Source organism: Pelodiscus sinensis, chromosome 1, assembly GCF_049634645.1.
Source record: "Pelodiscus sinensis isolate JC-2024 chromosome 1, ASM4963464v1, whole genome shotgun sequence".
NCBI classification, from domain to species: Eukaryota; Metazoa; Chordata; order Testudines; family Trionychidae; genus Pelodiscus; species Pelodiscus sinensis.
The window spans coordinates 84062463-84086540 of record NC_134711.1 but is presented as its reverse complement, the minus strand read 5'-3'; the positions used below and the strand labels follow the sequence as shown (position 1 = coordinate 84086540).

General features: G+C 43.2%; 1 protein-coding gene across 9 annotated transcripts in view; it reads left to right on the top strand.

Annotated features, from left to right (window-relative positions):
- Positions 1–24078, top strand: part of ANKS1B (ankyrin repeat and sterile alpha motif domain containing 1B) — an 823383-nt gene that overhangs the window by 159223 nt on the left and 640082 nt on the right. For all 9 annotated transcript variants that reach the window (XM_075933985.1, XM_075933942.1, XM_075933974.1 and 6 more), the window contains one exon: positions 4490–4665. In XM_075933985.1, coding sequence (XP_075790100.1) covers positions 4490–4665 — 176 coding nt within the window. The remainder of the gene's footprint in view (positions 1–4489; positions 4666–24078) is intronic.

The following is a 24078-nucleotide window of genomic DNA, read 5'->3' as shown; positions in this document are numbered from 1 at the left end:
TTACTGTATGTTTAAAGTTAAGGTGCTACTTTCACACTGAAGCAAAATAAAAACATGCTCTATGTGCCACATGGCTCTGCTGTCATTTCCCCTTTAAGTGTCCCACACTTATTCTTGCTTCCCCATACAAGTAGTTTCCCTTTTATTACCCTACCATTCCTCCTGTAAAGTTCACCTGTCTATGCTGCACTCCCATTCTCCATCTAGAACCTCTTACACCATGGTTTTCTTGTACCACAATCATCTTTGTGGTCCCTGAGTGCTTTTCCCTCAGGTAATGCATTCCCACACACTACACAGGACCAGTTTCATACTTTCCTGTCTCTCATGCCCTTCCATAGTTAAGAGCTCTCTTGTGTATGATGTGCTCCCATTTGCAATACAGAAATACCTCTCCTGTAGATGTTCCCCATAACTGTGGCAAAGCAACCCTAAGCATTGGTTCTTCTCTACAAAAAGAAACATCCCCTTATGTGAAATTCCAAACTACTTTCTGGCAATAAAGCCATATATTTTCTGTTTTACTGCTTCTCCTGCATCGAAGATCTACACCCTTTAGAAAACTCAACTTGCTCCTGAGGGCTAGATTCTGATAGTCTTAGTAATGTTGAGTAGTACCTTACTCCACAAGTAGCCCCTTTGATTTCAGTGGGATCATTCCTAGAGTAAGGTTCTAGTCAACATAAAGAATATTAGAATCTGGCCTGAAATTAATTAATAAAAAATGAAGCATAAAGTTTCATTTCTTGTTAATAGTAAGTTCTCAGTCATACATTTCTTGTTTCCACATTCAGGATGTGAATAATGTAAGAAAATATTAAATTTTGTTTTTTTGGTTTTCTTTAACTGAACTTTCTTTAAGAAAATCAACAGAGACATGGTTTTAAAATGTTTTTTATGGTGCTAACCAGAAAGCAAAATATGAAGGCTTAAAATTCCTGATTCTGAGACATGTTCTACTCATAATTTTTGTGCAAAAATCCCATTGTAATTAATGGGAGTTTGAGTATAGAAAGCCCATGGATTTTCAAAGCCAAACAGGAGAATTTTACAGCTCCTGTTGGTGGCTTTGAAAATCTCAGCCATAATTTGGCCTTAGTTATATTTTTTAAAATTATCCTGAGAGCTAGATCATGCTATGTTCTATCCTGTACAGGGGGGTAGTGCAGAGCTGTACCAGGAAGCACACCAAGGAAACTCTCAGGCCAGGCACAATCTGCCTGAGGCTTCTTTAAGCACATGCACATTGTACAAGCTGCTCCACCTATTAAGAGGGATTAGAGTGTTCTGCTTCAGTGCACTGGCACCACAATGTGAATTTATGGGAAAGTGAAAAGGTCCCTCTTTTTCAGTTCCTAAAAATGTAGCAGAATGGAGCACTCTGTACTAGCTAAAGCAGAGATTGTGCTTGCCTATTGGTGTTCCTAAGCAGGAATATTTTTTGGGTCGCCACACAACACATACAGGCAGTCTCCGAGTTACGCGGATCCGACTTATGTCGGATCCGCAGTTACGAATGGGGCCCGTATCCCTGGTCTCCAGCAGACCAGGGAGAGGAAGCAAAGCGGCGGAGCACACGGGCAGCGGACAACCCAGACGCATCTGGGCTGTCCGCTGCCCGCGTGCTCCTTGGCTTTGCTCTGCTTTGCTCCCCGTCTCCCTGGTCTGCAGACCAGGGGGACGGGGAGCAAAGCCGTGGAACACATGGGCAGTAGACAGCCCAGACGCATCTGGGCTGTCCGCTGCCCGCGTGCTCCGCGGCTTTGCTCTGCTTTGCTCCCCGTCTCCCTGGTCTGCAGACCAGGGAGACGAGGAGCAAAGTGGCGGAACACGCGGGCAGCGGACAGCCCAGGCTTTGCTCTGGACGCCTGTGGTACAGCAGTTGGGGCGCTGCCGGTTGGTCCCGTAGCGCCGCTCTGGGCGCTACTGGACCAACCCGGCAGCACCCCAGCTGCTCTGCCCCAGGCGTCCTGATTCAGTCACTGCTGGTCAGTTTCAGCAGCGGCTGAATCAGGACACCTGGGGCTGAGCAGCTTGGGTGCTGCTGGGTTGGTCCAGTAGCACCGAGGAGTGGCGGCGCTACTGGACCAACCCAGCAGCACCCCAGCTGCTCTGCCCCAGGCGTCCCCAAGTCAGCCGCTGCTGAAACTGACCAGTGGCTGACTACAGGAAGCCCCTGCCCCGGGCTTCCTGGAATCAGCCGCTGATCAGTTTCAGCAGCAGCTGACTTGGGGATGCCTGGGGTTCTTAAGTTGAATCTGTATGTAAGTCAGAACTGGCGTCCAGATTCAGCCGCTGTTGAAACTGATCAGTTTCAGCAGCGGCTGAATCTGGACGCCAGTTCTGACTTACATACAGATTCAACTTAAGAACAAACCTACAGTCCCTATCTTGTACGTAACCCGGGGACTGCCTGTATTAAAAAAGTGAATAGGGGCCATCTTGAGCTGCTCAGGGTCCTAAGAAATTGCTTAGTCTGCTTATACGTAGCGCTGGCTATGAGCTAGAGCACAGGGAGTGAAGGGCCTTCTGCTGAGGGAAGCCCTTGTGTACTTGGGAAAGTGAAGGGGACTTCTTGTGTGGCCTCTTACCAGGATCTTTTACAATCTTGTCCTTCCTGTTGTGCAACAGACATTCGTTTAGGACTAGATTTTGATACTACTGTTCATACTGAATAGCATCTTACTCCATAAGAGGTTCTACTGATATCAATGGACTACTTTCAGAATAAAGTGCTATTCAGCGTGAGTAAGAGTACTAGAGTCTTCTTTGGCCCTAATGAATGCATTGTCCCCATTACCTCATCAGCTTTGAAACTTGCATCACTAAAGGCAGCTATTAACAAAGGAATAACATCATCAAAGTAAAGAATTTAATAACTGGATTTTTAATCCTGCAGTACTCTGAAACTCACCAAACTTGTATTGTTAGTAGACTACTATAGGGAGCAGATTCTAGTACTATTTGTTTTTTACTGAAAACATCTTGTTGCAAACCCCAGAGAGTTTGATTCAAGGGACAGATCGCTATAGTCTTCTAGAACCTAGCCAGCCCTTAATTACCCACAGAAATAAAGGGGTTGCCAATGCAAAGCATTTTGTGTGTTATAGCATATTCCCATTATGAAAATGAATGTTGGCATTCTTCCTTGACAAGTTTTTCACCCTTAAGGCATGTCTACACTAGGGAGTTATTTTGAAATAAGTTACAGTAGACTTCCGATAATCCAGAACCTTTGCGACCTAGGTGGTGCCAGATTATCAGATATGCCGGACTATCAGGAGGTACAATAAGATGGTTTTTTATATATATATATATATATATATATATATATATATATATATATATATATATATATATACACACACTGTATATAAAGTGTTTTTAACCCTTTTTATTGTAGCACAAGCACTGTCCAGTGTCACACAATGCCAGTGGCAGACTGACTCGGTCCCATCCAGTTTCGCTCGGTTCAGCTGCTGCCGCTGCTGCCTTGTGACTCATTTTTTGCCAAAACTCACTCACTGGGCTCTTGCCACTTTGATGCCGGACTATCGGGAGTGCTGTACAATTGGATGCTGGACTATTGGAGTTTTACTACATTTTGAAATAATAACTTCTGAAATAACAATTTCTAAATAACATTATTCCTCTTCACAAGCAGGAGTTATTATTTCAAAATAACAAGCCCTTTATTTCAAAATAACAGGCTTGGTAGTGTGGATGCTCGCCTTGTTATTTCGAAATAAAGGAAGACATGGTGTAGACATGCCCCGAGGGCAGAGAGAAGGTGTACAGCCAATGCCTCATCTACCATGGCACACAGCTTACAGGGGAAAGCAGATGATGTAGAATGCCCCTCAGTGCTTCTCTTGGGCTGTCTCTAGACTACACCTCTCTGTCGACAGAGAGATGTAGATTAGGCATGTCAAAATTGCTAATGAAGCAGGGATTTAAATAGCCTGTAATTCATTAGCATAAACATGGCCACCGCTTTTTTTTTAAATGGAGCTTTTTCGGAAAAAAATGGCAGTCTGGACGCAGATCTGTCGAAAATAAACCCTTTTTCAACAGATCCTGTAAACCTCATTTTTTGAGGAATACAGGATCTGTTGAAAAAGGGTTTATTTTCAACAGATCCGCATCTAGACTGCTGGTTTTTTTTCGAAAGCTCCATTTTGAAAAAAAGCGGCGGCCATGTTTATGCTAGTGAAGCATGGGATATTTAAATCCCTGCTTCATTAGGAATTTCGACATGCCTAATCTACATCTCTCTGTTAACAGAGAGGTGTAGTCTAATTGTAGTCTTGGGGTTGTGGCTCCACTACACTATCCTTTATTTGGGGTTGTATGTAAGCGTCAAGATGTAGTCTATAAGGCATGCAATGTAAGGAATACCCAAGATTTAAAAGTTTTGCATTACTTATCAGCAACAGAAATCCCCCTTAAATTCTAATTATTCTGACTAATTATATCTGTTTTTTAAAAGGTGAAGCTGTGACTGGAGAGTTATCAAAACTCTTAGATGAAATCAAACTGTGTCAAGAAAAGGAGTATTCTTTTGAAGATCTGTGTCATACAATATCAGACCACTATCTGGAAAATTTTAGTAAGATATCAGAAGAAGAATTTATGAGCAATGGAATCCAAACTAAGCTTAATATAGTAAGTAAGATGGGATATCAAGTGAACTTTTTCAATTATATTTACATTACTTATTGTACATTCAAGAATTAAAGAAAGGAAATATATATAAAGAATGATATAAGAACTCCAAGAATCTGTAAAAGTATATAGTGTGTCTCTCTTATAAATATACGACCAGATTATGAACCCCATACTTACATTGGTGAGCAGTTATTCACACAGAGTACGTCTACACTATAGGAAAGATCAAAGCTGCTTCTGTTGATCTTCCAGAGGTTTGAATTAGCATGTCTAGGTAAGACATGCTAATTCGAACTGAGAGGGGCACTCTGGTCAATGCCAGTAGTCCTGCTTCCATGAGGAATAAGGGAAGTTGAAGGACGAGTGTGCTCCCTTCAGCTTCCTGGAGTGTGGACAGCACCAAAAGCTGGGTTAAGCTACTTCGACTTCAGCTATGCAACTAACATAGCTGAAGTTGCGTATCTTAATTCGATCTTGTCGCATAGTGTAGACATACCTACAATGACTTCTGTGGCACCATTTTGGTGAGAAATTGCTCACCAAGGGTATGTCTACACTACCCCGCTAGTTCGAACTAGCGGGGGTAATGTAGCGCTCGGGATTTGAATTTCCCGGGCTTCATTTGCATGAAGCCGGCCGGTGCCATTTTTAAATGCTGGCTAGTTCGGACCCCGTGCCGTGCGGCTACACGCGGCACGGACTAGCTAGTTCGGATTAGTCTTCTAATCCGAACTAGCTGTACGCCTCGTTCCAAGCCTAATCCGTTCGAAGCCTAATCCGAACTAGCTAGTCCGTGCCGCGTGTAGCCGCGCGGCACGGGGTCTGAACTAGCCGGCATTTAAAAATGGCGCCGGCCGGCTTCATGCAAATGAAGCCCGGGAAATTCAAACCCCGGGCTTCATTTGCAACTGCGGATGACTACATTACCCCCGCTAGTTTGAACTAGCGGGGCAGTGTAGACATACCCCAATATAGTAGAGGATTTATAGTCTAGCTAATCCATAAGGCTGCATTGTACAAATAGTTAAAACAGTTTAGAGCTTTTTATTGAAAACAATATCACTGAAGTCAGTGGGACTACTCAAGTTTTCAACTATAACACCTAGCACTAAGTGTTCACAGGACTATGCACAAAGTGCTCAATCCTGTAAGATGCTGAACAGCTTCAGCTCCTCATACAGGATTGAAAATGTATAGGCATGCAAAGGGATTCATGGCATTAATGGAATAGGACCTGGTACTATAACTTTTTAATGAAATTAGTCAATGATCTTAGATAAGAATTTGATTTAAATAATATTATTTCCATGAATAAAGGTTTCCAGGATTAATTTCTTATGGTACATTAACAAGACTACTTCTTTTTAACCTGATTCTGGAACGGTTATTTATGCTGAGTTGTACCCTACTTGCTGAGTAAAATCAGTGGAACTACTCATGGAATAAAGTGATTGAATTGAATTATTTGTGTTCTTAAAGGAAACAAAGCTAACTGCTACCTTCAGATAATACTGTTCTAAAAGAACAGAATGCTAAATAGTATAGATATGGGGAAAACAAACTGCCAGTTGAATCTTCTGTGCTATTATCTGTATTATACATTTACAAAAGTATTTAGGTGCCTAAAGATGCATATATATACACGTGGAGGGATTTACGAAAGTGTTTAGGCAGGTCAGGGATCTAATTCCCACGCTGAAGTCAATGTGAGTTATTTGCCTACCACCCTGTTTAGATACATCATAAATCTAATTCAAAACCTAAAAACCTTTGGAAATCTGGCCCTCAGTTACCATCTTGTAGGAAATATAATCAATATAATCCTCTAATATAAAACTGAAATTCTTATAAAACTATAAAAAGTTAAAGAGAATGTGAGTTGGAAATACCTGCAAACTTTAAAATCTGTTCTTTTCATGAAGCAGGAAAACACAATGGTAAATCAGATAAATATATTTACTGAAATATATCTAAACAAGATAACCTGTATTTTAAACTTGCAACAAAATTTTATCTTTAAAAATTGTAATTCATTACTAACAATTGTGGAAGAAATCCTCTAGCCTTTTTCCAATCTTTACTCAAGCAAAATTATTGTTGAAATCAATGGGAATGCTATTGAGCATTACGACCTTCCACCCTCCCCTTGATGGGTTCTCCATATTTGCACACCCCATCTCAAAAAGATTCTGGAAGGGCCCACAGAACCTTCACCCAACTAAAAAACCCATTCTCTCCACGTGGGACTTAGAATTGGTCCTACACTCACTCACAAGACCACCATTGGCAACCACACCACTTACCTTTCTTACCATGAAAACGGTGTTCCTTCTGGTGATCACTTCTGCAAGGCGGGTCAGCGAACTCGCAGCTCCCATGGCCTCACCTCTATACATGACCTTTCACAAGCACAAGGTCATCCTCCAGCCACACCTGTCCTTCTTACCCGAAGTGAACTCAGAATTCCATATCAATGAACCGATAATCCTGCCCACTTTCTTCCCAAAGCCACATCATTCCAGGGAAGAAGCCATATTACACACCCTGGATGTCAGAAGGGCAATTGTCTTTTATCTTGATAGGACTGAATCCTTTCTATCATCCCATGGATTGATGTTTTCCCTGTCCAGGCAGTCCAAGGGAAAACCACTGTCTTTCCAGCGCATATCAAAGCTCATAACATCATGCATTACTACATGCTAATCACTCCAGAATAAGGCATTACCAATGAATCCAAAGGTCCACTCTAACAGAGCTATGGCGACATCTGCTGCTTTCCTACAGGGAGTCTCACTCCAGGAAATACGCAGAGCAGTGACATGGTTGTCTAATCACACCTTCATAAAGCATTACGCCATTCCACCATGCTTCACAACAGACACTGCAGTAGCCAACGTAGTTCTCTCCACAATCTGTCTCAATTGATCGAAACCCACCATCCATCTCAATTGGCACTGCTTCTCAGTCTCCAACTGTGGAGCACCCATGGGGACATCACTTGAAGAACAAAGAGAAATTACTCACTTCATGCAGTAACAATTGTTCTTCGAGATATGTATCCCCATGGGTGCTCTACTACCCACCCTTGTCCCCACTTCTTCAGGCAATAATAGCAGCCCACGAGGGCGTGAAAGAAGAAAGAGGAGAAGCGGCCTGCGTGCGCTACTTCAAAGGCGAGAGTGCCGCTCATGCGTGCACAGCCCACCCAATCACTGCTCTCAAAGTCTCTGATCTGTGGTGCCAGGATGAGCCTGACACTAACTGTAGAGTGTCCACAAGGATACACATCTCAAAGAACAGTCATTACTGCACGAAGTGAGTAACTTCTCTTTGTGCCAAGAAAATGTGGTGTTCCTGGAATGGGATTGTGTCTCATAAAATCATACAGAAAAGAGACAGAATCACCAGGCAGTGGAAAGGGGCTGACTGGGGGCATGCCCCCACATCTGGGAGTTCCCCACCCCATGTGCCCTTTAAGGAGTGCAGAGGGGGTTGAAGCTCTCCCCCAGATTCATATGGGGAGGTTGATGGCTATTGCCCTTTGTCAGAGAGCGAGGGGAAAGTCCACTGTTTGCTGCATTCTTCATTCTGGCTGGGAAGCTCAGGGAGCAGACAAGCTGTGTTCTTGTTCTGTGATAGGGACAATCAGGGAAAGAGCAAGCAGCCATGGTGTGTACACACACACACACACACAGAGCCTCTCCTTACACCTAACTCTGACTTCTGCACCCCCCACACCCTTAGTTCCCTGCCCTTTGCCCCTTTTTATGGTCCCAAGTAATGCTGGATAAATGTGCTAGTGCTACTATAATACAGGAATTTTAACAGCCATGGTAAATACAAAGGAAAGAAAAACAAAATATACAGAAACCGATTTTTTTTCACTTTACTAGGCAATGGTATTCCTTTGAGGGGGTAGTCTGATAAATAATATCGTATCTTGGAGGCAAGTGGCTTCGGAGGAGGTAGGAACTGTTCTATCATACTGCCCTGCTTTAGTTTCCTGTGTGTGGGCTAGTGTCTCTACCTGATATAGCCTGCTTTCCTCTCTTGAGCTGACAGCTTCATTTCAGGTTCATAACAGCCTAGGTATGGTCATATTGGATCTGACCAAACATCATCTAGCCTAGTTTCCTGACTTCCAACAGTTCCAAGAGCTAGATGTTTTAGAAGAAATTAATAGAACAGGGCAGTTTTCAGGTGATCCATCCCTTTTTATCCATGGCCAGCTTCAGCAGTCAGATGTTTAAGAATATGAGTTTGTGTCCCTGATCATCATGGCTAATAGCCATTGATGGACCAGTCCTTCATGGATTTACCTTTTTGAGTCCCATTATATTTTTGGCTTTAACAATTAGAAACAGCTCCCCTCAGTGATTATTCCCTGTTCACAACTACATTTTGAGACCTTAATTAGCCAGTTTTAAACTCTTGTAATGTATGTAATTTTAATTTTATATTTTTCTAGATTTTTAGACAAAATGTTATGCCTTACACAGTCAAATGCCTTAGAGAAGTCTATGTATATTATGTCACCACTGTTACTTTTATCAACCAAATTTGTATACTCATTAAAAAAAATTTCAATTTGTTATACAAATTGAGCTCTAAATTATTATTCTTATTTTTCTGAATACATTTTTCCTCACAAATGATTTGGTTCATAGGTATTTTCAGCTTTGTGAAAATGGCCCTCTTAAAGCATCTGTAATGGGGGTTGAGCTGGGGTGCCCCCATCAGTCCAGTATAGGACCAGTCACTGGTACACTGTGGGCTTTGGATGGCAAACCAATTACACAGTCTGGAGGCTTATGGTTTCATGGGTGGGACAGCAATAGCTCTTAACAGCAGTCAAACTGCTGTCCCTTGGCGGGGCAAAGTAAGCAAACAGTTTGTAGCTGTGCAGCTTCATGGCTGGGGCAGCAAAAGAAACAGGTTCACTACCTCCTCATTCAGTCATGCAGTTACACTGTGAAATTAGCCCTAGGGGCAGGGCAAACTATCAATCAGTGTATGGCCCCTACGTGGGGTAAACAAACAAACAAACAAACAAACAAACACATACTCAACAGGCCTTATTTCCCTTTGTACTGGGATATAGAGCAGTCAGCAGCTTCCTCAGCAAGCAGTGGCTAGTCTTCTCCAGCAATCTCTGTAGGTGTCCAGTCTCATGGAGTATAGTACCGGTCTTCAAGATCTATTGCCAGGAGTATCACAGGCACCAGCAGGGTACATCCTTCCTCCTCCATCACCCACCCCAAATAAGGTGGTCTGCTTCCTTTTATCTGGGTTCTCCATTTGGAGCATGTGCATTAGGGAAAAGAGGACTTGGCCTTTTGGGCTCACAATGATTGATCCACTCTGCTGGTGCAGCATGGGGTTGATATAATGTAATGTAATATAATATTATAAATGTGATCAAGTCATGATCTTTTGTACCCGAGTTACCATTAATTTTTAGTTCTGTAATCAGTTAGGGTATGTCTACACTACCCCACTAGTTCGAACTAGCGGGGTAATGTAGGCATACCGCACTTGCAAATGAAGCCCGGGATTTGAATTTCCCGGGCTTCATTTGCATAAGCGGGGAGCCGCCATTTTTAAAACCCCGCTGGTTCGAACCCCGTGCAGCGCGGCTACACGGGGCTCGAACTAGGTAGTTCGGACTAGGCTTCCTATTCCGAACTACCGGTACACCTCTAGTCCGAACTACCTAGTTCGAGCCCCGTGTAGCCGCGCTGCACGGGGTTCGAACCAGCGGGGTTTTAAAAATGGCGGCTCCCCGCTTATGCAAATGAAGCCCGGGAAATTCAAATCCCGGGCTTCATTTGCAAGTGCGGTATGCCTACATTACCCTCCTAGTTCGAACTAGGAGGGTAGTGTAGACATACCCTAACTCTATTTGTTTGAACAAGCTCTAATACAGAATTTTTGTTACAATGCTTTTTGAGTTAGGAAGTTGTTCTCTCTGTTTAGAAATTCCCGTGATATTTTAATGCTGGCAGCATGAGACCTCCACCATATGCCACTCAAATTGAATTCTCCATGATCACACAGCTTTTTTGCCTATACAATGTATATAAGTGTGTAAGGAAACAGTCATTCTGTTCCCTAGTTGATTTGGTGTTCTGTAGATACCAATTAGTAATCTTCTGCTTTATTTGTCAAGGTATTGCTCCATAAACATTCAAGATAATTTTTTTGAGTTATAAATGTTGGAAACAAGTAATGCCATTCCTCCTTCTCTTTTTGCCCACTCACTCCTTCCTAATCAGGTTATAACCATTGATTTTAATAGTCCACTTGACTAATCATCCCATCAGATTCCAGTAATATCAACTAGATAGAATTTATACTCATAAATGAGCAATTCTCCTTCCTTTTGGTTGTTATCTAGGTTCCTAGAATTGGTATGTGCTATTAAATAATTTCTTCTCTTCATGTCCTTTTCGATCTTTGATTAATTTTGTTCTTACTTTGCACTCTTAATTTTCTTTTAATGCTGTGTTTTGGATTTAATATTAGATCAAAAATACTAAAATAACTGATTTGTTAATCTAAATCAGGTGTTCTTAACCAGTGAGGTGTGCCTCCCCAGGGAAAAAGTGAAGGGGATACAGGGGAGGTGTGAGGTGCCTCCCAGAAAATTTATTGCAATTGCCTTCTCACTGGATAAAATTCTAAAGTTTAGATTTCTTCATAATTAATATTATGAATTAAAATTATAAACATTAATTTCTTATTAACTTCTAGAGATCAGCACACTACAATAGCAGTGCAAATCAATCAGGCCTATATGACGACACACTACAATAACAGTACGCGAGCATTCCCGACTTTCATCTTCAAATACTACATAAATTTGTTAGGAAAAGGTTCAAAGTAAAAAGCTCATATTATTCATTTAGGCATTGTAATGGGGTTCACTCACCCCACAGTGCCACCAGCCGTCAAACTTGGGAATTAGCTTGGACGGCTGCATCCAGAGTCCAGCTGGTTCACCAGGTCCCAGGGTTCAGGCAGGCCTCGAGGTTCAAGCCGGGCCTTCAGCTCAGTCCGGTCCTTCAAATCTCCAGGCACCAGTAGAGCCTTGTGTTCCTTTAGGTCAGAGGGTAGCCCTGCTGGCCAGCTTGGCCAAGCCTTGGCGGCCCAGGCAGAGAAACCTTCACTGGCCTGAGGAAAGGTGGCTGTGGGAGGCCCGGGCCAGGTCTCAGCCAGGAGCTCTGGACAGGCCTCTGTCTCCCTCAGAGGCTGGGCCCCAACTGAGCTCCCTGGCAGAGTTCTTATAGTCTTAGCCACGCCCCTTAGCTTCTTGTCAGGTGAGGGGGCGGGGCTAGGCTGTGCACAAAATGGCTCCCAGGGGGGTGTGAACATGAAGTTCACTTTCGGGGAAGGTGTGAAGGTAAAAAGGTTAAGAACCCCTGATCTAAATTCATCTTACCACAATAGTATAAATTATTGATCAACAATTCCTTGCTAGCACTCTTAACCTAGTTAATGGCCTACTTGAGCTTTATTTGAAATCCTGAGTGTGAGATGTTGCTTAAGGGAGAGGGAATATGTTGAGTTGTCCTATAGCCATCCATAGTATACTCCTTTTTCTGTGTGCTGTGATGGGTGAAGTCATAGCTATGCTTATTCCACACCACTTTCTGCCCATTTGTTCACACTTGGGCATGGCAGCTTTGTTGAATATATTCTCCCCCTGAAACTCCACATAGTCTCCTGATCTAGATAAACTGGGGATATCTGTGCAAGTGAGTTGGAAGGGCTTTATACTCCCGTAGTGCCCTATGGTGGCACCTTAGTCCATGTCACTGGTTTCAGATACTAGTGTTTGTATCAGAAGTAATTGCTCAAAGAACAATTGAGATTGACTAAGCAACAAGGAATGAAAGGAACCCTGGATTCTGATATAGATACTTGTTTGAAAATGTATAATGGAAATTTGAGAAGAAAAATCCTTCTCAACATACAGCAAATCATTCACACTATACTCAGCTTGGCTACGTCTACACTGGTACCCTTTTCCGGAAATGCTTAAAATGGAAGTTTTTTTGTTATAAGTATTTCCGGAAAAGCGCGTCTACATTGGCAGGATGCTTTTCCGGAAATGCACTTTTTCCGGAAAAGCATCCGTGCCAATGTAGATGCACTTTTCCGCAAAAAAGTCCCGATCGTCATTTTCGCGATCGGGGCTTTTTTGCGGAAAAGACTACTGTGCTGTCTACACTGGCCCTTTTCCGGAACAGTTTTTCCAGAAAAGGACTTTTGCCCGAACAGGAGCAGCATAGTTTTTCCGGAAAAACAATGACGATTTTACATTAGATCATCATTGCTTTTCCGGAAAAGCAAGCGGCCAGTGTAGACAGCTCGCAGCTTATTCCGGAAAAGCGGCTGCTTTTCCAGAATAAGTGGCCCAGTGTAGACACAGCCCCCAAGTAAACAGGGTTAGCATGTAGAAAAATTGTTTTTGGAGAAAAGGCTATTTTAAGCATGATTGAATGGATACATGTCAATGACAGCCTTTAACAATGAGTTTTCCCAGTTTCTGATTTTTTTCCCCTTAGAAACAGTATAATTTTAAAAATCTTTATTTTCCAATAGATGGCAGTCTGGCTCAGTACTTTAAAGAACAAAAGCAGCCATCTTATATAAGAATTTTTCAACTTATACTTTTTTGTCATTACTGTGTAAATTCTTTACTGGATAAATTGCCTAGAAATAAAAAAAAATCCTTATTTCTTATAAGGAGAAAATATTAATGTAGTAAAATGGATTGCATAAGTATATAAGAAGCATGTCTAGGGGTGTTGTGTAAGGTAACTTACATGTCAGTAAGTGGATGCTAAAAGAACCTAAATGAATCCAAGGAAAGCTAAGGATATTCACTTGTATTCCAGGGAGCCAGAGAAAGAGATATAACAAGAAACCTAATACAGGGAGGTAAACATAGATTTGCACATATACTACACTTTCTTATACCTTCTTCCACCCCCTCATTAAGTATATTGCTCCAGCTTAGATTCCTCTTTCCTCAAACTCTAATATATAGCTACAGTGGGCATATTTTCCGAACCAAAAATCAGGACACATGACCTGACAAAGGATTTTTTTTTCTGATTTATGAGTTTATTTATATGAAAAGTCTCTCACAAAAGTATAAAAATTAAATCACAGGGCAGTGAGCGAGCAGTCTGGGAGCGTGGGGTCTTGGCAGGGTGGTGAGTGAGTGGACTGGAGGTGTGGGTGTTGGTGGAAGTGATGAGTGAGCAGGCTGGGGTGCAGAGACTCGGAGGAGGTAGTGTGTGAGCAGGCTGGGGCTGTAGAATCTTGGCAGGGGGTGAGTAAGTGGGCTGGGGGTGCAGGGTCTGAGCATAAGGGGAGGGGGACCACTTACTTGCTTTCATGCAGCTCACAACACCGTGCCCCAGGCACTGCCTCCCACTGCTCCTATTGGCTGGATTCTGGAGTAGTGGGAAAAGCCTCCAGGAATCATGTCCCTAAGATGCTGTTCCCCCAGCCAGGGGAGGGAGAGCAGCAGTGCACACAGCCATTTCTGTCTGTGCTTGTTCCTCACAAACCAGATCTGGCAGGGAGCCTCGGGGCTTTCTCCACCCCCCCACCGAAATATTTGCCGAAATATTGGAATTTCTGGGACACTTCATAGAAGTATAGAATCATAGAACTGTAAGGGACCTCAAGAGGTCATTGAGTCCAGTCCCTGCCCTCACAGCAGAACCCAGTACTATATAGACCATGGGTTCCCAAACTGGGGGGGCGTGCCCCTCTGGGGGTGCGTGAAGAAATTCCAGGGGGGGTGCGAGGCAACCCAACCCCTTCCCTCCCCCCTGGTCAATTCCCCCTTCCCCCAAGTTGGGCTGCTATTTGTTTTTTGTCCCCGGTCAGTTCCTTTTTTTTTTTGCTCAACAAGTTTTGCTGCTATTTGGGGGAGAGGGGACATGAGGGTTTCTCAAAAATCAAAAAGGAGGGCGTGATGCCGAAAAGTTTGGGAACCACTGGTCTAGACCATCCCTGACAGGTGTCTGTCTAATCTACTCTTAAATATCTCCAGTGATGGAGATTCCACAACCTCCTTAGGCAATTTATTCCAGTGTTTAACCACCCTGAGGCTACATCTAGACTGGCATGATTTTCTGGAAAATCAGCTGCTTTTCAGGAAAAACTTGCCAGCTGTCTACACTGGCCGCTTGAATTTCCGCAAAAGCACTGATGATCTCATGTAAGATTGTCAGTGTTCTTGCGGAAATACTATGCTGCTCCCGTTCAGGCAAAAGTCCTTTTGTGCAAAACTTTTGCGCAAAAGGGCCAGTGTAGACAGCTCAGATTTGTTTTCCGCAAAAAAGCCCCGATCGCAAAAATGGCGATCGGGGCTTTTTTGCGGAAAAGCGCATCTAGATTGGCATGGACGCTTTTCTGTGCCAATCTAGATACTCTGTTCCGAAAATGCTTTTAACGGAAAACTTTTCCGTTAAAAGCATTTCCGGAAAATCATGCCATTCTAGACATAGCCTGACAGGAAGTATTTTCTAATGTCCAATGTAAACTTCCCTTTTGTGCAATTTAAGCCTATTGCTTCTTGCCCTGTCCTCAGAAGCCAAAGAGAACAATTTTTTCCCTCCTTCTTGTTACACTGTTTTAGATTCTTGGAAACCGCTATCATGTCCTCTCTCAGTCTTCTCTTTTCTAAACTAAATAAGCTCAGTTCTTTCCGTCTTCCCTCATAGGATATGTTTTATAGACCTTTAATAATTTTTGTTGCTCTTCTCTGGACCTTTTCCAATTTTTCCACAACTTTTTTGAAATGACTCCAATTGAGGCCTAATCAGTGCAGAGTAGAGCAGAAGAATGACTTCTCTCTTATTCACAACACTTCTGTTAATGCATCCTAGAATCATGTTTGCTTTTTTTTTTGCAAGTGTCACACTGTTGACTCATGTTTAACTTGTCATTCACTATGACCCCTAGATCTCTTTCTGCCGTACTCCTTCCTAGACAATCGCTTCCCATTCTGTATGTGTGAAACTGATTGTTCCTTCCTAAGTGGAGTACTTTGCATTTGTCCTTATTAAACTTCATCCTGTTTACCTCAGACCATTTCTCTAGTTTGTCCAGATCATTTTGTACTTTTGTCCCTATCCTACAAAGCACTTGCAAACACTCCCAGCTTGGTATCATCTGCAAACTTAATAATCATACTCTCTATGCCATCGTCTAAATCATTGATGAAGATACTGAACGGAATCAGTCCCAAAACAGACCCCTGTGGAACCCCAATTATTATGCCCTTCCACCAGGATTGTGAACCTTTAATAACTATGCTCTTAGGCTGTGTCTAGACTACATGCCTCTGTCGGCAGAGGCATGTAGATTAGACACATAGGCAAAGGCAAATGAAGCCGCGATTTAAATGATCGCGGCTTCATTTACATTTACATGGCTGCCGCGCTGACCCGACAAACAGCTGATCAGCTGTTTGTCGGCTCACGCGCTAGTCTGGATCTATCAGTTTTCACTATTTGCCAGGTTTTTTTATTAAAGGAATTTGGTTCTTACTGATTTACATCTGTTTATCAATCCACTCAGTATTTTTTCCACTTAATTATTTTTGTTAAAGTAATGCTTTACACAACTCTTGTGTAGTAGAGCTCTGAGATTGAAGCAGTTCTGCAGTGTGAAACACAGAACACACAGATGGCGGAAGTCAGGGCATCGAATGTTAATATTGCATTATGATTGCTCACAAGGAGACGCTGTTTGCCTAATTTTACATGTGTTTAGTGTGGTGCTGAAATTTAAACAATAAATGCTCTACAGATAAAGATAAACTAAAAGTGGGAAAAATACATATCTGTGCCTGAATACCAACAAGAAAATCCGTGCTTAGAAATTCAAGCAAAGTAAAGGCAGAAATTAAGAGGATGCATCCCATTGCAAATACTGCAACTTTGGGGTCAGTGTTGTGCTGACACAGTAAAGGAGCACATTGAAAAGAAGTGACACAAGAAGTGTAAAGAAGAAAGTGAGCTTTAGGATAATCAGTCTGTGTCATGAGCTTCCAGCAGGGCTTTAATGAAAGAGAGGAGATGCGTGATTGTGGCAAGGATCTTGTGAATTTGTTCTAATGCAGACAACTTCAGTTGTAAATATCTGAAAAAATGAGAGTGCTTTAGTATCTAAACTGATGGAATGAAGTGATGGAAAGATGGTGTCTCTTCTAATTTTTGATAAGTCTTCTGATGCTTTAGATCATCCAATTCTTGGTCTTTTGTTTTTGTTTCTTGATTTCAAATTGAATGAATCTGCTTTGTTTTTATTGTGACAGTCATCCCCTTTGCTGACATCTGTTATATTGGCATAGCAATGAATTACCATTTGAGTCTTACCCAGTAAGGTAGGGAAATTTGGCCACAGTTAACACAGAAGTTGCTTCCTACATGTCTAAGGGTATGTCTACACTACCCCGCTAGTTCAAACTAGCGGGGTAATGTAGGCATACCGCACTTGCAAATGAAGCCCGGGATTTGAATTTCCCGGGCTTCATTTGCATAAGACGGGTGCCGCCATTTTTAAATCCCGACTAGTTCGAACCCCGTGCTGCGTGGCTACACACGGCACGGAGTAGCTAGTTCGGATTAGGCTTCTAATCCGAACTAGCTGTACTCCTCGTGGAATGAGGAGTACAGCTAGTTCGGATTAGGAAGCCTAATCCGAACTAGCTACTCCGTGCCGCGTGTAGCCGCCGGCACGGGGTTCGAACTAGCCGGGATTTAAAAATGGCGGCGCCCGGCTTATGCAAATGAAGCCCGGGAAATTCAAATCCCGGGCTTCATTTGCAAGTGCGGTATGCCTACATTACCCTCCTAGTTCGAATTAGGAGGGTAGTGTAGACATACCCTAACTTTGTTAGGAAATTAAACTTAATTAAAACCCAGAGCTGCTAAATATTACCTATCCTGCTCACCTGATTAATGTTGAGCTACAAGCAGCAACTGCGTAGACATTTAATCTTGTGTAATTGGTTTCAAGGCCTTTTTCAAGCATACAAACAAGATGAGGTCTTTATACAGTGTGTGTACGTCTAGACTGCAAGCTTCTTTCGAAAGAAGCTTTTTCGGAAGAGAGCGTCCACACTGCCAAAGTGCATCAAAAAAGCAATCTGCTTTTTTGAAAGATAGCATACTTTGCTTCTTGTCATATAAATAATGTGTGGACTGTGCTAGTGCATCTCCTAGGTCATCCAGAGTATGTTGGTTCTAAACTCTAACTAGACTGGCAAATAACCAAAATAACCACCAGATTTTACTCACCAAGATAATGTTCAGTGTTGAAAACTTGGAATCACCTTTTGACAGATAGAAAACACTGACATTTTCTCTGACTACTGCCACATGTTTGCCAATACAGATGTTTACCAGACCGACAATCAAAATCTCAGCTGAAATGACCACAAACGATGCAGGAGAAACATATGGCAAGAAAACTTAACTGTTTCTGGAAATCCTTTTGATCCCACAACACAAGAAAACCAAAAAAAGCATTCAAAACCTGCTATACAATGCTCAGCAACAAATGGGAGACAACTCTGGCCCCAAAATGTTTGGTGCCATTTTTTTTTTCAAATTGCTTCCAGGTGTTGCATCCTTTCCTCAATGTGAATGTTGCAACAGACTGTGCCCACTATGCCCAAATGTTGCAACCATTTGCCACTGAAAACAAAATTTCATATCTGAATTAAGAATTTATTACTTACGTGCCTAACCCTGACAATGTAAAACTGAGTGTGAAGGCTTTTTGGAACAATCATCAAAACACGGTTCTCAGCTTCAGCAAAGACACAGCAAGCCTTGAGTATAGCTCCTGGATCTATTGATACAGAACGCTTTTTTTCAAAGTTGGACTACTTCAAAGACATCAAGAGGCTCAACATGAGTGAGAATACTTTGAAGAAAATTATGTGAGCATACACAAATCAGAATTTCTGGAAAAACTATTAGCTCTGAAGACAAAAAATACATAAAAAGATTCTATTATACTGTAGTTAAATGTGTAGTTAAAAATTTTTTTATTTTATTTTTTCTGGTTTTTCATCATCATCAATCATGATCATCATCATCCTACTTTTATTCCAGTATTAATGTTTGAAAAATAAAAACAAAAAATTTTCACTGAGCATGTGTAAGTGTAAATAGCAATGTAGTTGCAGGAGCATTGGTAAAGGCAGCAAATGAAAGGCTGAAACATACAGAGAGCACACTAACCAATTTCAGATGGGTTGCTACTTGGCATGGCTAAGCCATTACTTTCTGACCCTCAGAGGGGTAGCCATGTTAGTTTCTACTCCATGAGGAGTAACGGTAGTTCGGAATAGGAAGCCTAATCCGAACTACCTAGTTCGTGCCGCGTGTAGCCGCGGGCACGGAGTCCGAACTAGTGGACATTTAAAAATGGCGGCACCCCGCAATATGCAAAATGAAGCCCGGGAAATTCAAATCCTGGGCTTCATTTGCAAATCCGTTTGCCTACATTAACCACCCTAGTTCGAACGAGGGTGGTAGTGTAGACATACCCTATCTGAAAAAAAAAGTCTTATGGCATTTTAAAGACTAACAGATTTATTTGGGCATCATCTTTCATGGGTTAGGGCACGTCTACACAGCAAGGCAAAAGTCAAATTAAGCGACTCAACTTCAGCAATGTCAATTGCATAGCTGAATTTGAAATAGTTTAACTTGGCTTTTGGCGCTGTCTACATAGTGGGAAGTCAAAGGAAGAACACTTTTCCTTTGACTTCCCTTACTCCTTGTAAAATGAGAGTTACCATGAGTCAGAGTAAGAACTCCTCCAGCTTGCCATTATTTCAAAATAATGGCTGCTATGTAGATGAGCTCTTTGTTATTTTGGAATAATGTCAGTTATTCCAAAATAATGCTGCTGTGTAGATGTACCCTAAAGGACCCTGCCTTGGACTAATCTCGAGGCTTCCCTGTAGTGTGGACATGCTATTTCAAAATAGTTATTTGAGGTGTGTAGATACGCCGTTGTAGTTGGAATACCAGGCACTACCCTAGCTGTAACTGCAATAGGGAACTCCCCATTTGAAAGGGTGAGCAACTCAAAAAAGTAATCCAGGCTGTTTTTTCCATGGTAATCATGTGGCACAATTGTCACCAATGAAAAGTTAACAAAGAGAACATGTCTGAAAAATTTTGCAGTATTTCGGGCAAGCACATAGTGCAGGTGTGCACAATGGTCCAATCTACCTTGTATTTTATTTCATTCCATTGTACTGGCAGCAAACAGAGAAAATAACTAGTTTTGTAGTATCCAGTGTTAGGCCCTTTGAACAATTGGATACTTTTTGTCATTGAGTGTCACTGCATTTTGCTTGCAATATTTTAATCTTTTGTTAGAAAATTTAGCTGGTAAAAATGAATAGTGGAGAGAAAGATTCCGATCTCAAACAGCAGGAATACTCGCTGACTTCAGTGGAATTACTTACGGTTTATATTGGTGTAACTGAGATCAGAATCTGGTTCTGGATTTATCTGAACTTCCTCTAATATACACTCCCAATTTGATACCAATTTCTTTACCTCCCAAGATGCTATCACTCCTAAAATGTATGTAAATTGAATTTTTCATGCTACTATCTGTATCTGTTATCTGTCTCTGAAATCTCCTCCTTCCAGCTAACTTCAACATGCTTATTGCGTAGTACATGTCTTAGTCCTCTTGTCATGGGGGTGTGTGGATGAGTTGTCTAGAAGCTACTCTGAGGTTCTCACTCTCACATATCTTGCAGTTTTGTCTGGTTTATTAGTTATCTGAGATTGAGGAGGTTCTGTGAATACTACCTGTGACAGGGAGAGCATATGCCGCACTGAAGTGTGTGTGTGGGGGGGAAGAGGGACTAAGACTATGTGGGCAGAGGATGTCCCACCCCTTCACCCAGATTGGGCATGATCCAAGAGTAGGAGCAGTATAAAAGGCAGCAGAGCAGCTCAGTTTGGGAGGGCCAGCAAAGGAGAAGGACTTCCTGCTGGAGCTCCTGAACTGCTGCAGCCAGACACCCTGGCAGTGAGAACCGGAGACAATGCAACCCCCGTGGAATTCCAGGGAGAAGCGGCTGCCAGAGAGCTGGAAGATCCAGCTACCATGTGGAACATTGATCCAAACAAAGCAGTAGGAAGTAATCCAGGGAGGGTGTAGGAGCAGCCTCTCCCACCCAAGTATCGTTAGCATGTTTCAGCTGGATTCCCCACCAAGGGAGAGACAGATCATGCTGCTTTTCACAGAGCCCTGGGTTGGGATCTGGTGGAGCAGGGTGAGCTCAGGTCCCCCTACCGGGGTGCTAGCCCCCAACCGCACTGACCCTGGTTATTAGGCCATACTGCCCTAGACTGAGGGCTACTATTTACTGACTCTGGCTAGTGGGCCATACTGCCCTGGACTGGTGGCCATTTACAGATGAACTGAGGGATATATATTGACTCTGGCCATTGGGCCAAGCTGCCTGGCGAGTGGTGAAGTTTTGCAGATTATGGAGACGGCCAACTCCCTTGTGGTTGAGGAGGCAGCGTCTGCACCCTGAAATATGGTCACCACAGTGATGGGGAGTGCATATGACACCACATTACCCCTGCTGTTATTTCTGTTGGTATTGATGCTCTTCCCAGTTGGTATTAATGCTCTTCTATGAGATACCATCTAGTAACAGCCTGTAAAAAAGCAGTGTCAATGCTGATTGCCTGTCTTAGGGGAAAGTATCATAATACTAAAAGTCAAGAGTATTTTATTCCTAACTCTAGTCTCTCAGTTATTTCCTATTAACAGTCATTTACTTACATTCTTGTAGCACCTAGAAAGCCATTTTGCAAGGCACTGCCATGTCAAAAGAAAATGTCTGCACTGCAGTATAAGCCTAGGTTTCAAACTCAGTCTCAAATTTTATTCCTCTTCCATCTATACACAATTTGTGCTAGCCAAGTACTTGGACCCAGAGCCCCATAAGGGTGGAGGATCTGAACTGGAATCAATCCAAGACCCAAAGTTCAAACACAATCCAGCCCCAGTGGATTTGAGCTCTGGGGAGACTGCCAAAAATGTCCAACTTTCTTTGTCTTGTAGATAGCTATGTTTGGTGGATAATCAAGTTTTTCCACACTTCATCCCAAAGAAAGAGTTAAAATAGTCACATTTTGGGAGTGTGTTAGGATGTCTAGGACATGTGGGGTGGAACTTGGGCCTACATAATGCAGTGTAGATACAACCCACACACCAACTGGCTGTGGTGTACTGTCCCATCTAGTGGCACTGAGACCTTTTGCAGAGAGAATCTGTTTGACGGCCTTAGCTACAAGCCAACTGGCTTTTAGCTCATTCAGTAGAGGCTCATAAACTAAGCTCCAGATTTACCAGGTTTGATTCTGCTCTGGGGTCTGTAGGCATTTCATAGACTGTAGGGTGCCAAGTTGGGACCCTGGGATCAACAATTCATAACCTGGAGTTATAGATGAGTGTAGATCAGGCCTGGGCAAAATACGGCCGATGGGATGGATCCGGCCCACCTTGCCACCGGATCCAGCCCATGGATGCTGTGAGGAGCCCTAGACAGGCTCCCCACTAACCTCGTTCCACCTGCACACCGCTCAGAAACGTGGCTGCGGGCTGGTTTTTCTCTAAAAGCTGTGATTCCAAGGAGAGGGGTGAAGCTTTAGGAGCTGCTCCAGCCCCCAGCACAATCCCATTGGCCAGTTTCTGGCCAGAAACTGACCATTGGGAGCTGTCTGTTTCAATAACAGACAGCCACAATACACAAGGGACTCCAGAGCACATGGCTGCTGCCTGTGCAAGGGCGGAGCAGGCATGCAGTGTTCCCTCTAAGCTGCGGGGCAGCATAGCTTTACAGGTGATTAATCATCCCTGACCTGTCAGAGGCTCAGGGCTCCATGCGCTGACTGACTGGTAGAGAGAACACTGGCTGGCAGAGAGGCTGATTCAGGAACGGGCTGCTGACTGGTAAGTCTCCTGGACAGACCATGCTTCTAACATCCCGATCCCTCCCTTCCCCAGCCCTCTGGCCCCCCACTCCTGCCCCGTACTCCACATGCCCAAATACTCTGACCCATTCCTGCATCCATATTCCTTCCCAGATCCAGTACCCCAATCTCTTGTCCCAGATCAGTCCTCTCCTGCCCTAGCTCAAAACCCAAATCCCCACACCCCCTCCTGTACCCCAATTCCCTGCCCTCAATCACAATCCAGCCCCTTTCACCCCAGTCCAGTGCCCCAGGTCACAACTGCCTCCTTCACCTAAACTCCCTCCTTTATCCCAAGTTCCCTTCTGTACCCAACCTCCATCCCAGACACCGTACTGCCTCCATTAATATAATGGAAGGGTGCAGCCCTCAACCACTTTCCAAATTCTTGGAGTGCCCCTCCCCGCATCAAAAATTATTGCCCACCCCTAGTGTAGATGCTCAAGCCTTATATTAACAAATCCAGGTACTGCTAATCAGAGTTGTACTAATTCCAGGCTTACATTGCAGTATACATATACCCAAAGAATTTACAATCTAAGGAAATTAATGGATATTTTGCAGATCCCATGTTATATGGATGGGGGCAGTACTTTGAGTACTAACCCTCCAACTTCCCAAGAATCCATGCAGGCCCAGCCTTTGGGCAAGGCGAGTCAGGCGATTGCCTGGGGCCCTGTGCATTCAGGTCTCTGCGGCCCTGCGCGTTCAGGGCCCTGCGCTGTCCAGCCCCGCCCACCTGGTCACTCACTCACTGCCCTGACTGGGAGCCATGTGGCCGTGCGGCTCAGCCAACCACAGCGTGCTGCCTTGAGCCCTGCAAATTCTTTGGCTGGGCCTGAATCCATGACAATCAAAATTACTGTAAAATCTTATATAGTCTAAAGGGCAAATCCAGCTCTCTCTGTTATTATTAAGGTCAAGAGAGCTTGTATTTAGCACCTAAATTATTTTTATTTAAACATTATGTTGTATTGCTGCTTCTTACAAATTAATTGTGAGATGTAGGAATTTTGGAGCCTTCAAAAAGGACTCTCATGATGATGCAAGAAACGCTTCTGATCCAATAATGTTCAGGAGTAGGTATGCAAGGAGAACCCTGTGCAAGACCCTCAGGGCTAAGGATATGACTGCCTTTCTGTATGTATTTGCCTTAGCAGAGAGCAAGTTGTGCAGCAGGCAGTAAGGGAAGAGAAATTGTAGAAAGTTGTGGCTAGCTCTGGTTCAAGATGGTATCACCTGCCACCCTAGAGCTTCTCCTCTGCCTAGGACTGGTAACATCAGTAACCCAAATCCGCTGTGACCTTACTGTGCAGGGAAAATAGTGAGAGCTCTCATTCAACTGATT